Source organism: Anas platyrhynchos, chromosome 11 (genome assembly GCF_047663525.1).
Source record: "Anas platyrhynchos isolate ZD024472 breed Pekin duck chromosome 11, IASCAAS_PekinDuck_T2T, whole genome shotgun sequence".
NCBI lineage: Eukaryota > Metazoa > Chordata > Aves > Anseriformes > Anatidae > Anas > Anas platyrhynchos.
In genome coordinates this window covers 7,989,035-8,003,660 of record NC_092597.1, presented here as the reverse complement: position 1 = coordinate 8,003,660, position 14,626 = coordinate 7,989,035, and the positions used below count along the sequence as shown (strand labels likewise).

Genomic DNA, 14,626 nt, shown 5'->3' with positions numbered 1-14,626 from the left:
CAGCGTGTTGGGTAGAGAGCTACCTAAGGCAAAGTGGCTGGGAAACACTGGGAATACATGCAGGGTTTAAATGTTGTCCTTCTCCCTACCTCTGTGCTGAAGGCATGTGTGCTCTATCTGTCTCGCATAACTTTAGAAAAATAATTCAAAGCTCCCTCAGGAAAATCAGAATGGCTGTTTAAAATGGCACTTGTGTTATCAGTGGAACTGAGGCTTAATTACAAGGCATGTTTATATGTATGATGTGAACAACCACTGATTTAAGTAAATGGTGCCATTTTATCTAAGGTAGTAATATCTTATGTTCTTCTAAACTGAAGATCTTCCTCAATGGGATAATTTTCCCAGTATTTCTGAGGGGTGCCTGTAAGGTCTAGTCAACTGGAACAGGAACATTTCGCTTCCTGAATATCTGTTTATGACAGACCAAAATCTGTTCTTTCTATAGGTTAAAAATGAAATACTCTGACAAAAAAACAACTTTTTTCCCAGAAGACTTCCTTGACAAATACTTCTCATTTTTTTAAAACACTGTTATTTATAAAAACACTTGAAGTGAATCACTAAAATCTGAGCTTTGAAATTCTCTGCAAACAGCAGCAATGAAACCTGCCTAAAGTGTAAACAAGCAGAAATTTAAATACTAACTATGAGTTGATATTGCACAACCCTTCCTCTATACTCATTTATAGAACACTTGAGCAGCACCCTTTGTATAAATAGCAGTTATTTGCTGCTGTGGCATAATTTAAAACTTGATGTTTGAGGAAGATAAGCAGGAACTGTGATGTCTGTTGCTGGCTTGCTGCATGATATTGAGAGAGGACTGAAACTAATAGTGCGCTATTTCCTATAACTCGAATTTGTATAATACTGCAAGCAATGAAATGGTATCAGTGTGCTTAGACTTAACTAACGTGCAGCAAGAATGTCTATTTGCAAAGGATTCTTTGGCTTTTGGGGGTGAAAACAAGTTATGTAGTATGTGAATTAAAGATGATAGTTAACCAGGCTTAATTAATATATTTAACTCATTGTCTTGAGCAAAGAGAAGTCTGCACAGGAAAAAAGACTTTTACTCTACTTACCTGGAAGTAGGAGCACAAATTGGCTGCAGTTTGCAAGAGCTAGGATATTGCGTTAGTTTTGATTGTTTACACATTCTCTTTTGCACTAACTTCATTAATGCTTCTCTGTACTTTTTTTTTTAACCTCACACAAATACATTGATTTAGTGTATAGTAAACTTTTACAAGAAGTCTTAGCATGCATACAAGCTGTTCTGGTGTTGCCTGGTTTTGGCCAGTACTGTAATTGCATCAGACATCTTTGTGACTGTGGTTTCACTGAGTCAAGCATTTTAAGTGTGTTTAAACTCTTAGGAAAACCAAGTTCATCATTTGTGAAGCAGCAAGCTTGTTTAGATGCCAGATTTAAGACATGTTTTAGGTGCCGTATGTATGTGTAGAAGTTCGAGTATTAACCACTACCTACTGCTGTAAGCAGAGTATAAATAACAGTAGAGCTTGTTTGTCACTTGCAGTCAGTGCCCATATGCCTCTGGGCTGAGAAGACCCTGAGAGCCAGATGCAGTTCTGCTGGGCCTTAATGTGCTTCTCTGAATGCTTATATAGCGAGAGGTGCTCAAGTGAACATAGCCGTGAACTTTTATTTCTCCTTCATAACTTTCTGAATGGTGATTAAAATATCTCTATGAAAATCATGCTGTTCAGTTTGTCATACCCTGATATTCTATCATTCTTGCCAGACATGAAGTTACTACCTTGCAACAACATAGATGACTCCACTCTTAGCCCTTTTGTTTAGATCTTACCTTGCATCCTCATTTGTTGCTCTGCAAGCATGCTGAAGACTCTTTCCTGCCTGTCACTGGCCCTGAAAAAGCTTCACAGTCATCATTAGATGTGTGTTTTGGCCTCTGCTTGGCTTTTTGTATAGGATAACTGTCTTCCTATTTATGGAGTTTCTCCTATTTCATTATGCTTTGTTGTGAATGCTGCAGGTGGAGGAGGGCTTCCTCCTCTGGTCTGGTGTTTGCTTTGTGGAGTTCCTGTCTGAGCACAGACACTGAGCAGTCCCAGCCTGCCCTCAGCAGACCGCAGAGGGGCTCATACTTAACCAAATCTCTCTATTTCTTGTCTTTGTCTTATATCTTATGGAGAGCAGTTGTCATTTTGCCTTATCAAAATAACTTGAATGATCTCCCTCAGTGCTCCCTGCCTGCTCAAATCACTTCCAGAGCTGCCAGTTTGTGCAGACATGCAGCATCGCTGCCTGCCTTGACTCGACACGAGCAGTGGTGACATCAGGTGGCAGCAGAGCCTCAGGGACAGAGTAATGCCAAATTCCTTCCTCACTTCTTTCTCATTATGTTTTGAATTCAATGCGGTGTTGGAATCACTACAACCAGAGTGAGCAACTTAATGAACATAAATAATTGATTTGCTGCTAGATAATTTACTGAAACAAAGGGCACAAATCTATAAACTGTGGGCCCAAATGAATCCGGGATCTAATGCTCCAGCACTGTGCTCTGTCTCAGTGTCAGTACTATCTGGATCTTCCTAGTCTCCCCTTGCTCTGGGGAAGGGAGGTACATCAATACAAATTAATGGTGATAATATTATCTGTGGTTCTTTTGTCTTGTTAGTCATGGTAACTGGAAACCTAAAATGTTACACAGTGGTGTGTCTTTTTGCCAGGAGACCATACCAGAAACCAGTGATTGCTTTTATTGTACAACATAAAACATTCCAAATGCAAAGAGGTAAGCAAGCAGCTTACTGTATGCTGCAAGCTGCCACATTCGTTTTAGTGAGATTAATCTCAGAAAGGAAAGCATGTGTGGAATTGGGTCATAGTGCTTCATGTATTCAAGTGTATAAAATACAGTGATTGATTCCCTCATAAGATCTTTGTGAACTGAATAACATTTATTAATTATTGTTGTAAACAAGTTAGCATTTACCTCTTCAAAATGTGGCAATAGCATAAAATATTTAACTTCTATCATTTTCAGTTACCTGCATTTTAAATGTTCTACTTTGCTACACCTTCCTAGAAAGTTATGGTTTATAGAAGATACAAGTCTAATGAGAACTAGTCTTACAAGGAGCAGCTGAGGGAGCTGGGGTTGCTCAGCCTGGAGAAGAGGAGGCTCAGGGGTGACCTTATCACTCTCTATGGGTACCTTAAAGGAGGCTGTAGTGAGGTGGGGGTTGGTCTGTTCTCCCACGTGCCTGGTGACAGGACGAGGGGGAATTGGCTAAAGTTGCACCAGGGGAGGTTTAGGTTGGATATTAGGAAGAACTTCTTTACCGAAAGGGTTGTGAGGCACTGGAACAGGCTGCCCAGGGAAGCGGTGGAGTCACCATCCCTGGAGGTCTTCAAAAAACGTTTAGATGTAGAACTCAGTGATATGGTTTAGTGGAGGACTGGTTAGTGTTAGGTCAGAGGTTGGACTAGGTGATCTTGGAGGTCTCTTCCAACCTAGATGATTCTGTGATTAATGAAACATCTGCCTTTATTAAAACTTTAGGAAGCAATGTCTTTGGAATGTGTTTTGTTTGTCAAAATGCGTAATATTGTTTAAATTGCTTGCAGTCCCACCTCAGTGGTATTAGAACATTTATGGATCACAGGTTTAACAGGCATCTTTCTTTCATTGACAAGAATAATGGTGACACCCTGTGGCCAATTCTATAGCAGACTTGCATTGAATTTCTCAGTGTTCTTTCACTTACCTCTGAACTTCTTGTGCCATAAGGAAGGTCACAGGAGGAACCCCTTCCCTGAAATGTGAAAAAAAATATGCCCTCGTGTCTCTCACTAGACCTTTTCATTATTGGAATATATGTCTTTTGAGCACTTTAATTCAGACACAAGGAGAGCATTCTCTGCCCGTGATGGCTAATAACCTGAGAAGGTAGAGCAGGAAAATGTAGAAACTGAATCAAGATTGTGTTTCATGTTAAATTGATGTAATATGAGTACGCTGCTCTGTGTGTTCTTTCACACTTTTTCCCTAATGCGATTACAGTTTTGACATACTGATGTAATTCAGTGGACACAAAATAAACATCCGCAATATAAAACCACTACATAAATGATCGGGTTTCAAAGTCAAGATAATCTTTATAACTTCTCATTTGTATCATTAACTTCCCTAATGAGTCTAAGTAATGTTATTATTCCGTAACTGCTAACATAATTCTGTTTCCAGTTAAGTCCTGGAGACTAAACAGGTCTTTAAACCTTAGAGGTGAGAATTTGGTGTATGGGCAGTTAAGTTTTACATACACTTCAGGTTTCTAGCAGGCTAACACAAAGTATTTAGCTTTCACTCGTGCAGTGAAGAACAATTGGAACCTCCTGTCATATGTAATGGTGATAACAAAGAAATCTGTGTAGTAAATTTACATAGGTTAAGATCGTAAGGAAAAAAGAAATCTGTGTGTAAAGTCTATTCAGTAGTTTGTGAAATTCATTCAGTGTCAATTCAGGTCCATCTAATATTATCTTATTATCAAGTAGATAAGATGCTTTTTAGAAAAACTTTGGTCAAACTTGAAACAAACAAAAAACATATAAACTACAGATCAGAAATGTGTTTTGTATTTACTAAAATATTCAGACTTCCCAGAAAATATTTTCATGTTACCCAACTATTAAAATGTGTGCAAATCTGCACTGTTTTACAGAAGTATTTGCAGCTCAGCAACTTCAGAATTTGCCAAAAAATATTGCTTCCAGACAAATGAAGAAGCAAGTTGCTGACTCTTTTCATAGATTCCTCGTTCAGTGAAAGCTGCTCTTGTTGGCTTCTTCTGGGTGGCCAGCCAGGGACCCTTCTCCACAGACTTCCATTTTGTTTCAGTTGGTGTCCCAGAAGTGCTTAGGAGGGACAGTTCCTGCCCTAGCAGGATGACAACGTTGCATATAGAGCAAGATCACTGCATGTTTCCTTGCACTTCCCATATTGCATGTTTTGTGTACAGCATCAGTCTCAGTGACCACCTAGCTCATGCACATTACTAGTGTAAAGTTTGCAGAGGATGAGTTGTACTCATCCATGTTAGGCAGGCATTTCAGCCTGAAACAGAACCTATAACCCACAGTTTTATTGGTAGAAAAAGAGGCAGAAAGAAAGAAACACCTTTTCCATATTGCTATAGTTTAAATAAATAAAAACACACACATTTTATTTGGTGATTCACGTATCGGAAATGTATTGTATACATTCTAGTGATAAAGCTAGTACACATCTAGCCAGGATGTTATTCAGTCTGCCATGTGTTTTGCAAAAAAAAAAAAAAAAAAAAACTTCCAAATTCCAATCTTGATGTAGCTGAAACTTATTTATTTACCAGCATATGCATATACTGTATGTATGTCTTCCAGTCCTGTCCCAGAAGCCTTGTTGTTATCTGTGGCAGAGACTTTTGCGTAAGTCCCCGCTACATGGCAATAAATGTGCTCACTTCTTTGCATGTCACTGACACAACTTGTTGCATATGGAGAACCTGTGAAAAACAAAAGGATATAAGAATTTCACAGGGTTAAAACTCCTTATTTTGATATTTAAAGAAAAAGTACTTCTCCCCTTTAGTAAATTAATAAATACGAATCCATTCCGAATCCATTCCGCCCTGCAATCAAATGATAATTCATACTCTGTTCTAAGTCTGAATTAAGATAAGCAATCTATCAGCTATGGTATACTGACTGGCACTTTGGTACATCTTCCCACCTTATGAAACAATGGGCTTGCATTCTTCTTTCATTTGGAGAACAGAAGCCTAAGATGGGGAGATGTTAACTTGACCAAGGTCGTAAATCATGAATAAAGAGACATGATGAGAAAATCCTGCAAGTTCCCATACAACCCAAACCATTCTATGAATTAGAGCTTTTTATAGTATTTGGTGTCTATTGGCCTCCTCAAATATCTACAGCTTACTTAACCTAGTTCACGTAGTATATTTCAATTGCCAAGAAGAATCGATAGCATGATACTGAAAAATACACACAGACAATAGTGTGCCTGTGTACGTGGGTAAGTTTGGAGCAGTGTATGGCTACTAAAGAATAGTTCTCTGTGCAGTAACCCCCATGTGTGTGCTTGTTTCTTACATCAAGATCATCTTTATAATCACTTTAGAAGTTATGTAAACATGATCCCTTGGAGATGGGGACAGAGTGTGTTGTAAGGAAGCTAATGCTGAAGAGCCTGCATCCTCTAAATTTTGTTGTAACTACCAGCAAGCAACTTCCACCTGAGCCCTTGTGTACACATAAACCTTGATAAATCTACTTTGAAGGTAACCACTTAGAAGGTTGTTCAAAACTTCTTGCTTACATTCATCTTCTGGCATTCCAACAACATCATAATATCTAAAATGAAAAGGATGGAAAGGTCTGTTTATAGTCATGTCTTTCAAACATAAGTAACTTTAAAGTTAATTTTCAGTAGTCCAGGATATAAGCGTTTTCAAGGAAATACCTGTTAAATTCTGTGGGTGATTTTTTTCCTGAAACAGATAAAAGAAATTATGAAACTTCAGAAAAAAAAAATATTCATACAAATGATACTTAGTAGCTTTAATTCAACAAAATAATAGAATGTGTTCCTTACCTTTTGATTTAGCTGTCTTGAGATAGGTTAGCCATGATACGACACAGAGAAAAATAATCCCAGCTATAGCTCCAGAGGCGATATACCACTGTATATCTAAATAAAAGAAAATTGATATATGATTTAGAACATGATGTGATAGTGACTTCTGGGTCAAGATAGATTTTTTTTTTTTTAATATAATATATAGTGCTTTTACAGGTGATCACTTGATCTTTAGTTACTGTGAAAATAATTTACATATAAATCTTATTTTGGATGACTCCAGGGTATTGTATCCTGGGAAATATCTTGATTTCTCTGGGCAAATTTCCTTCATTTAAAAAACAAACAAAACTATTGATATTTAGTGGCTCTGCAGTATTCTCAAAGCACAGCATGAGCAGGAAGGTAGGCGAGGTCTTCTTATTTTCTGCCTCCCCTTAAGAAGACAGGATGCAGCCTACAGTGTTACCTGTCTTGATCCCATAACTTCTCAGGCTCAGCGCTCTACTGCAGTAAGGTGGCTGAATGATGCTAATACACGTCTAGGCAGTGGTTGGCAACAAGTAATACGATAGTGAAAGACTGTTTTCACACTTGGCACTATTCAAACATGGATCATAAAAGAAATTATGGTGAGCCAATCATCCACTTACATTGTCATTCATTTTCCTATTTTTCTTCATGTTCGTACAGCTGTTACAAATCTGGAGTTGATTTTTATGTGATGCAATTTAATAATTCATCCACAAAGTATTCTGTGTGAAATAGCAGACAAATAGTCTGTGACATGCTGCTACTTAATGATGCAGAGTTGCTCTATTTTATTTTAAGTTATTTAAAGAACAACCAATTTGCTTGTTAAAAAGAAAAATTTTCATTTTTTTGATCATATTTTTGGGAGGTAGGATTTTGAATGGCTGAATCTAGTGCTGGAATACAGTATCTTTATGCAATTTCTTGGACTAGGACAGCTGTTGCCTCTCCAAGTTAGTCTGTTATGAATACAGTTTCAACTTACATGTAGTTTTGTCTTTCCGAACTTCCACAGACAGGTTATTAGCAACTCTCCACACGTGTTTGCCATCTATCCAGATAGCAACAACGCATAAATATTCTCCACTGTCAGCACTAGTAACATTCAGAATAGTCACGTTACTTTTCTTGTCAGTTGAACTAAAGTCACTAGTGTTCAATAATCGTCCATGCATGTCTTCATCAATACAGCAATGCTCATTGTAAGTCAAACGTGGGGTTCCAGGCTCATGTGCTAGAGAAAAAATGCATTCACTTGTTTTCGCAGCTCTGATCCAATACAGAGTAAAACATTGTCCTGAGCAGTTAGCTTCAAATTCACATGACAAAGTGATGTTGTCTTCAAATACCAGGCTGCTGTATGGTGTTTCAGGAACACTGTCTAAGGACTTGCTTTTTGAAACTGAGGAAATGAACAGGAAAAACAAACAAAAAATGTTGTGAGTTTAACCTGGCAATATTTTGAAGTGTGAAAGCTGCATGAAGAACTGTGCAATCTCAGACACAGATTAAACAGCGTTTTACACAGTGAATTGTAATTCAGTTAGAATACTTGAGCTCTGTTACATTTGAATAATAAATAATTATTTTATTCATTAATAATACCAAACTAACTACCTAGCATTGAGATAACTGAGTTCTTGGTAATAATTCTAACGCTTGGCTTCTACATACATTTTTAGGCAGTATTGCCTCAAAAAGGATGATGCTTTGATAATTTAAGAAAGCATACAAAAAGAAAAGTAGTCTGTTTTTAACACAGTAGCATATGCTGTCGGTGGTGTGTCCCTGGTCACACTGTTCTTACCGTTGGGGGTGTTACATAGCAAATCTGTGGTTTCCTGGGTTAACTTGGAGAGTTATCAGCTGAACTCCCTAATGTCACCAGTGTGACAGTCTGGCACAACACCCTATCCTCAGAAAGGTTTCACAGGTCTAATCCAAATGTTTTCTCAAAGTTTTACTATTTCAGGTTTTTAAAGTGTGAAGTGCCAACTAGACTTTCTTATTTCTAGTTTTCTTTGATGTGTATTTAATGTTTTCAGCAGCTTCTCTTACAGTTCTCAGCCATTGACTTCCTCAGTTTTTCCTAGGTTCCCGTTCTCCTAGTGTTCTGTTTGAGCCACAAGTTGGGGTTATGTATCCTGTTACTGAGCATCGTCTCCAAAGAATTCTGGTTTTGTATCTAAGATGCAGTAAGAAAAGGGGCCTAGATAGCACCACAGAGCAACATTATTGGAATTGTCTCCTTTTTAATGCAGGTTTACCAATACTCTTAGTGGGCATCTGAGCTGAAGACAGGCTTATTAAGAGGAGTATGGAAATACACACTGTTTAAAAAGCATCACTCACCTTGTGTGGGGTAAATTTTCTGTGTAAGAAAGAAATTGTAGTGCCTGCAGTGAGAGACATTGCGAAACAGCGGGCAAGTTGCTGGTGTTCTGTCACTAGGAACTGCTCCACATGCAAACAGCCCTCCCCCAGGGGGTATGTGGGTCACTTGTAAGGTGTCATTGCAGCCTGAAGGTCCCCCTCTTTCTCCACATGAGGAACGAGGCTCCTTGGAAGAGCAGTTAATGAACTTAAATTGCTGCAGATCGTCATCTGCTATATACCAAGCTATTTCTGCTTTTCCTTTAGCAGCTTGCTGATGGCACTGAAGTGCAGGATGTCCATGTTCTTGTCGATGAAAGAAAGTTTCGCCTGTGAAGCATATTTAAATGGTTGGTGAAGCAAAGTGATCTGGAAAGACATTCTGATCATTAAAATTCTTGGTGAGATCATAGAATCTTAGAATTAGTCAATTTGGAAAAGACCTCACAGATCTTCTAGTTCAACCTTTAACCTAGTACAAGTCCACCACTAAACCGTGCTACTGAGTTCTACATCTAGGCATTTCTTGAAGACCTCCAGGGATGGTGACTCAACCACTACCCTCAGCAGCCTATTCCAATGCTGTGCAACACTTTCATTAAAGAAATTTCTCATAAGATCCACCCAAAGCTTCCTCTGGTGCAATTTCAGGCCATTTCCCCTTGTCTTATCACTTGGATACAATGTTATGGTTTTGTTTCTTTTTTTTTGACAACAGAATGTATTGCAAATGCAGTGATGGATCCTTTCTTGCAAGGAAGGGTATGCTGCTGTGTTCCCCTTGGGTGTGTTCAGCTTCTTCCCAGCACCAGCATCAAGTGATGAGCCCTCACTCTTCCTGCACTCCTGGCAGTACTCTCTAGGATAAAGCCTTCTGAACAGCATTGACAGCCTTGGGTTGGAGCAATGTAACAGAAAAAAGCAATACTAACACTGATCAAGGGATGCAGTACAGGCGTAAAGGCTTTTCTGAACAGAGCATTTTTGTGAACGCTTCTGGACACATTAGTGCTACTAGATGAAAATAGGGTACAGACAGACATTTCTGTACTTTAAAAAGGCCACATAGTTTAACTAGAGAAGTAACAGCTGCGATCAGCCACTATGTTTTGCATGACGGATTTAGCCTGCTGTTTGTACCTTGCAGGGCACAAGTGCAATCCTCTGCTTCTGCAAACGTTTAATGCAGGCAGCTGGAACTACATATATGTAAAACTAGAATCCACCTTTGATATTTTTATGGAGCAGGTATCAAACATAGCCAACAGTGTATGTCAATATATATTTAATATTTTTCTTAATACACTGGGGGATTCTAGTGCATTGAAGTCAAGTCCCCCCAGTTAGCTGCAAAATTTTAAATAGGGCCGGATATGCATAACCAACACTGGCAGGGTGTGTTGAGGCAAAGTAATTGACCTTTACAGTCTCATACTTTTGTAATACCCTAGAAAAAGCAAAACTGAAAACGAATCAATTAAAAAAGATAGTGTTTGCAAGTTGTCTGTCACTTTGGCTGGGAAAACTCTCAATAAATATTATGTCTACTTATCAACACTTGGAGTAACTGGAGGAAATGATAGACAGCTGCAAGAAGAAATATTATCATCGACATCCTGCCTCAGCTGCTTACAGTTTCCTATGTACTAAAGGGTACTTGCTAAAGCCCTGACCCTGGGGTTAGTGCTCTGACATTTCCAAGTCACTCTGTAGCTTGTTCAAAGCCTTCCCTCATTCCTCTTCCCCCATTCACCTGTCCATCAGCACATCAGTTCTTTCTCACAGAGCTGCTATGAGGCAGGGAAGTACTCTTGAGACAGCTGTTAAACGCAGCCCTTCAGGAGTGGAAGCATGGCCATAGCCACTTGCTTGATCGAGTGCATTCAGATACTTCTGCATTCAGATACTTCTACCAAATGTACTTAAAGCAACAAAGAAGGGGAAAAAAAAAAAAAGCTTACAAATATCTGAAGTGAGAAATAAGAAAATTTGAATGATTTATGTGAAGAGAAAGCATACCTGTTATTTCTCCTAGAAAAGACGTGATCGTCAGGAAGGTTATTACTTTCTGCGAAAAAGAGGAGAGAGTCTTCATCCTTTTCAGTTCTCTTGCTTCTTAACTCTAAATAGTGCTCAGGAAGATGGATGGGGAGGAAAGAAGTAGAAAGAAGAGGAAGTGCTGACAGCATGCAAAGCCACAGCCTTTCCTCCCTCAAAATGCCCTTCCCTCACCATATCTTCCGCAGAGCCTCATCTCAGGAAGAAATTGTGTGACGAGAAACGAAAGGCCAACACAGGGCTGAGATCCATACTACTGTCTGCATAGACATAAATTACTTTAAAACCTGAGACCCCCTGTATCAGTGAAGTACTTCCATAGTTTCCAGTAGCATGTGTGCTGTCCTGGAGTGCTTTCCTAGCCTCTTTGAGGCTGCTGCACGTCACGGTAAGCACCAGGATGTCACAGCAGTCTTGTCACTGGACCTAAAGGTTGTTCGTCCATGCCTGTCCTCACAGGAGCATCAGCAGGAGAGGTGTGCTCCCAAGAAGTCTGAGGAAATCTTTGGTAGAAAAAGGACAGCCAGAGGGGACCCAGTAAATCCCCACCCTGCCCGTGGTGGCCAGGATCTCCAGGATCTCCTCCAGGTCAGTGGCCGGGGCCAGGTGCCAGCAAGCAGCAGCTCTGGTAAGCGAGGGCAGCCCATGCCCGGCCAAAGGCCATGCTCTGGAGCACTCTTAGGAGAACCGCGGCTCAAATGTGCGGCCAGAACTGTGCCTGAGCCACCAGAGCAGCATCACAGAAACAACGTGCCTTCTACACAGAGGCAGGTTTGAAAGTGCAGTTTTATTTCAACAGGTGTTTGAAGCACACGAGGTGTTACACAGCGCCATTAATGTTAAGACCTTCCAGCCATTTTCCTGCCACTGCTGCCCCCTCCAACTTCCCAAGCAGTGATGTTAATGGGGTTAGGCCACAGGCAGCTGTTGGGATCAGCATCAGTAAATAAGAAATTTCTGTGGTCATTTGCTGCTGTTCTTCAGAAGCGTTTATTCTTTAAGGAAGAGAAATATAAAATACATAAAACTGTGTCTGCAATAGGCTTTGCCAGATTTCTTGTCTTTTTTTTTTTTTCCCCCCCCTCCCCCCCCAGAAATAACCTCCCTGTAGGTTCATGCCTTCTCTAGATAGTTCTTATATCAGTACTGGCATAGTACAGTAACTCAGTGTGGGATGTGAGTAATGAAAATCATATAGAAAATGTGTATCTGTGAAGAATAAGAAGTGTTAAAAAGACAAGTTGGGAAACTCTGGCTTGAGGAGGCACTTAGTCCTTGTATCTTGGTTATTAGTTGATAAATAGCAGTATACACGTGTATTGCCTGAATGAAACAGAAAAAATAGGATTTTATAAAAGGCTATGATGAGAACTAAAGAGCAGCTTAAGAAATTTTTCTTAAGAGGAAGTAAAGCTGTATGTTTTACAAAAAGTTTCTGATTAGGACCTTAGTTCCTGTTAGATTTTTATTAACCATGGTGTGCAGAGTGAGCAGCAGAAGTGAATAAGTTACAAGAAGAAATAGGAAGCTGCTGTTACAAGAAGAAATAGGAGCAGCAGTCAAGACACTGCTGGTATCACATATTCGCATGTGGTGACTTTTTTCCTGTGTGCAAATCTTGTTGTGGCCAGTGTTGGTTAAAGCCAGATCACACTTTTTATCAGGGAGATAACAAAAGAACCACAGGGTATGCAAATAAGGGATATGTACAAAAAGATTTCATAAAACCTGCTCTTTTTGTCCTTTCAGATTTAAAAGGCTTAATCGTAAACTGGATTATGGAAATGAACGTGTCTTTTTTTTTTTTTCTTTTTTCCCCAGCTGTAGGCCTTCTGTTTGTATTTCCTTGGAAAGCTAGTTTTTAGAAAGAGAAACCTGTTAAATAGCTCTGAGTAAGCCATGTGTATGCTAGGTAACATCCTTAGCTTGAGCTTCCCGTGTGAACCTGGTTTCCATGCCCCAACAAGAGTCCTTCCATTCACTTCATGCAACATCATCTCTTTTTATTGTATTAGAAAGGGTTCTGCTTTGAGTTTGCTTTGTCATCTGGTTTGATTTGATTTTAGTTTAATACCCAGAGTTGGAGCCTAGATATTCAGGTTTGTTAGTAAGTTTAAGGAAGCATTGCTCCGTAAAAAGCAAATCAAAAATACTGGCATTGCTTGTCAATTTTCTTCTATCCCACCTGAGTGATTTTATCTATGAGTTTAGAGCTTTGGGGTTTGTTGATTCACTATGTAATCTCCTTGTACTCGCTTTCAGCTGCACAGTTATCAACGTATAATTCTTTAAAGTCATGGGGAGAGGAGAGACAGTCTTCTGATTTCAGAAACTTTCTTGGAAATGCTTCAATCACGAGGATGTTTCAGCATTTAAAGTAGTGCATTGCAGCAGATCCTATCTGCTCTCTGTATCTCATATTACGAAAGGCCATTACAGTGATGAAATTTGGTTTTAAATTTATAGAACTGGGACACTATAAATACACAGCTTGGAGTTGGAGATACCCTGGAAATTCCTGGTTCTGTAAGTGTTTGCATAAGGAGAACTCAGCCAGTCCAGAGGAATGTAGTCATTATTCTTGCCTCCTGTACTTTGAGTATTCCAGAAGAAAGTTCCCTGTTGAGTGCGATATGAATTGCTACCTGAGCTCATCTACTAAGTGTGCCACACCTTTTGAGAAAGGAGAGTTTTCCTTCAGGGGCCAGTGCTGGACCTGCTGATTCAAGTTCTTATGCTGGTTTAGAAGTCATTAGCAGTAGGGGATAGTGGATCTTCTTGCGCTTCTTTTTTTTTTTTTTCTTTTTTTCCCTGTTTGTTTTGTGGTTGTATGTTTGTTTTTGGTTGGTTGTGGGTTTGTTTGGTTTTTTTTTGGTTGGTTGTTTTTTTTTTTGGTGATGTGTTTTGTTTTTTATTCTTCGTTCAGAAGCTCTGTATGCCCTAAGAAAAAAGTTGCATAATTTTGTTTCTGTATTGTTTAAGCTTTATAGTAAGCACAAGCTCTGAAGACATTAAAGTCTCGCCTCCCATTTTATGGAAGTTGGGATCATAGTCAAGCAAGTGGAACAAACCAATGTCCAGCAAAGGCTGTTTCAGTTTAAAGGAGCAAGAGTTAAGGAGTAGTTTTTCCTTCAGGGTAATAGAGATTCAATATAACCTTGAAAATTAACCAGACTAACACTGCCTCTTCTCACTACACTTCTTTTCTCCCTTTGTGGAGAGAAAACACAGCCCAGTTTGGTGCTGTACAGGTAGTGACTCCTGGAGGTACTAACGTTAAGTACTTATGCTGAGTGGAGAAAATATTATTTCCTCCATCAGAAGCCCTCTGCATTCCTGAAGGAATGAAATTAGCACTCCTAACACACAGGAATTTCAGTGGAGACCAACATGGAAAAGAAAAATAAAGGGGCAGCTCCACTTTCAAGCACAGGTATGTCCTTCTGTTTAGTTTTGCAGGATCTGTGCAGGTCAGTGTTTACAACTGGCTTCTGCTTTTTAAAATCGAGCTTTCCTAGAACA

The 14,626-nt window shown here is 39.4% G+C and overlaps 2 protein-coding genes across 3 annotated transcripts in view; one reads left to right on the top strand and one right to left on the bottom strand.

Moving 5' to 3' along the window:
• Positions 1-14,626, top strand: part of MYO1E (myosin IE) — a 159,303-nt gene that overhangs the window by 36,814 nt on the left and 107,863 nt on the right. The gene's annotated exons all lie outside the window — the stretch shown is intronic.
• On the bottom strand, positions 5,212-11,198 carry LOC101792197 (uncharacterized). The gene is made up of 7 exons (XM_013104935.5): positions 11,066-11,198; positions 9,026-9,376; positions 7,659-8,075; positions 6,656-6,751; positions 6,524-6,551; positions 6,380-6,414; positions 5,212-5,543 (listed from the first exon to the last, which is right to left on the bottom strand). Exons 1-7 carry the CDS (start codon positions 11,139-11,141, stop codon positions 5,380-5,382), a joined length of 1,167 nt encoding a protein of 388 aa, XP_012960389.4. The 5' UTR covers positions 11,142-11,198; the 3' UTR covers positions 5,212-5,379.

Excerpts from the sequence above, each read along its gene's own strand:
- LOC101792197 (XM_013104935.5), bottom strand. The coding sequence starts at position 11,141 with ATGAAGACTCTCTCCTCTTTTTCGCAGAAAGTAATAACCTTCCTGACG. Across the intron at positions 6,752-7,658 it reads TCGGAAAGACAAAACTACAT|ATATACAGTGGTATATCGCC; the intron begins GTAAGTTGAAAC and ends TCTTTTATTTAG. Across the intron at positions 5,544-6,379 it reads TGGAATGCCAGAAGATGAAT|GTTCTCCATATGCAACAAGT; the intron begins GTAAGCAAGAAG and ends TGTTTTTCACAG.